Below are 2,154 nucleotides of genomic sequence, written 5' to 3' on the forward strand. Positions count from 1 at the left end.
CTACAGACAGCCAGGTGTGCACTGGAATAACACGCCACCCTCCTTTCTCTGGATCTAAGGACTTTCTCCCCGTGAGTTCCCAGGAGAAGACAGTCAGACAGGACTGGTGACCACCCACATCTCCCTTGATGCCTCTTTATTTCTAATACACTGTTTCTATTTATAATCACCAGTTCTGGCTCTACTCTGCTAAGAAACACACCATTGTAGTTACCCTTATCTCAAACCACCTTTAGTGAGACCAAGATACAAGGCATAACGCTATATACAGAGATTGACACAACTTGGAACAGTTTGGAATTGGGTTTTGTGGGAAAACAGACAGGAAATTAGGTGTTGAGTCCATCATAGTGAATGCAGCACACTCATGCCCAGAGACATTGTAAATCTAAGCACAGATGGCAGAAGAAAGTTGTAAGAACAAAGGAATCCTGACCTTCCCATAGAGCAGGAGCTACCAAAGACCAGATGACGACTAGAGCTGCTACAAAGCTGACGGGAGGAGCGCCTGAGTTATTGGAAAGAGTTCAAGTAAGCTATCCCCAAATAGGAAGTGAACACTTTCAAATGATTCAGAGCATGAGGTGAGAATTTCCTTCTTCATGAACACAAATTAAATATGGAAATGGTGAAGAAAGAGGAAGAGACTTTCTAATTGGCTCAAACCTTGGAGACCCATGGTATAAAAGTTCGTGACTAGAAAATCTTTCTACACTATTGTAAACTCATCTGTGAACTGAGTAAAACCCTCCACACCTGCTACCATGGCCCTCTGCTGCTGCCCACCTTGCTGTGAGCCATGCTGCTGCAAGACCACCTGCTGCAGAACCACCTGCTGCCAGCCATGTTGCTGTGAATCCAGCTGCCCTGAGTCCATCTGCTGTCAGCCTTGCTGTCCTCCATGTTGCTGCAGCATACCATGCTGCCAGCCCTGCTGCTGTGTGCCCATCTGTTGCCAGCCCTGCTGCTGTGTGCCCACCTGCTGTGAAAACACCTGCTGCAAGACCACCTGTTGCAAGCCAACCTGTGCAACCATCTGCTGCGGCACACCTTGCTGCGAACCCTGTTGCTACCAGCCTTGCTGCTTCCAGCCCTGCTGCTGTGTGCCCACCTGCTGCCAGCCCTGCCGCTGTGTGCCCACCTGCTGCCAGCCCTGCCGCTGTGTGCCCACCTGCTGCCAGCCCTGCCGCTGTGTGCCCACCTGCTGCCAGCCCTGCCGCTGTGTGCCCACCTGTTGCCAGCCCTGCTGCTGTGTGCCCACCTGCTGCAAGGCCACCTGTTGCAAGCCAACCTGTGTGACCATCAGCTGCAGCACACCCTGCTGCCAACCCTGCTACTGCTGACCAGCTCCCTTAAGGAATGTCTGCACAGCCATGCTCTCTGGAGAGTTTATGGGCCCTAGGTTCACAAAGTCACACCTTAGCCTTTGCTTACCCCCATCATGCTCTCACCAGGAAACCTGGCGAGCGTAAAATCTAACTTAAGTGTGGGAAATGCTGTGAGGAAGGATGGTGTCCCTCACACCTCTCTCCCCTCATCTCCAGGATTATGTATCTTGTGACATCTTCATAGGGGCTAACGTGGAAAGTGAGGTATCAGTTTATATTCTGAGCTAAGATTTTTCAATGTCTCACCTAATAACTTAAAAAAAACCCTACCCCCAAAATAAAACTTGTATTTCTTCTCAACTGTTTATTTTTCTGAGTTAACCCTAGGTTTTTATGGTTACTTCCTTTTTTCTTCTCACTTATGAAATTTGTCTATGAAAGCAAGCAATTTTAATAAACTCTGGGCTATCATCATTCCATAGTGTCTGTCATCTTATTTTGATGAATCACTTAATGAAAAAAATCCAAAAAATCAATACACTTCTAAATGTTTAACATGGTCCCCCTGCATCAGTGACACTAACCATAGTGTTGAACAGTAGATCCAAAGAAAGTTTCTATCTGGAATAATTGAAATTTAATACCCAATGATGACCATCTTCCTGGTTTATCCAATCTCAGTTCCCATAAACCAAGGGACTGTTCTCTCCTTCGCTGTCTGACTTTTATAAACATCATTTGTGTGAAATTGTATATAGCAATGGACTTTTTCTTAATGTCTTTATCCAGTTGCTTCTCAAAGAACATCTAAGATTCAGATACATCT

The 2,154-nt window shown here is 46.4% G+C and overlaps 1 protein-coding gene across 1 annotated transcript; it reads left to right on the top strand.

Moving 5' to 3' along the window:
• Window positions 1-764: 764 nt before the first annotated feature.
• Window positions 765-1,343, top strand: LOC130877068 (keratin-associated protein 4-7-like). Its single transcript, XM_057773974.1, has one exon. The coding sequence runs from the start codon at window positions 765-767 to the stop codon at window positions 1,341-1,343; it is 579 nt and encodes a 192-aa protein (XP_057629957.1).
• Window positions 1,344-2,154: the final 811 nt, after the last annotated feature.

This window comes from Chionomys nivalis, chromosome 7 (genome assembly GCF_950005125.1).
Source record: "Chionomys nivalis chromosome 7, mChiNiv1.1, whole genome shotgun sequence".
NCBI classification, from domain to species: Eukaryota; Metazoa; Chordata; class Mammalia; order Rodentia; family Cricetidae; genus Chionomys; species Chionomys nivalis.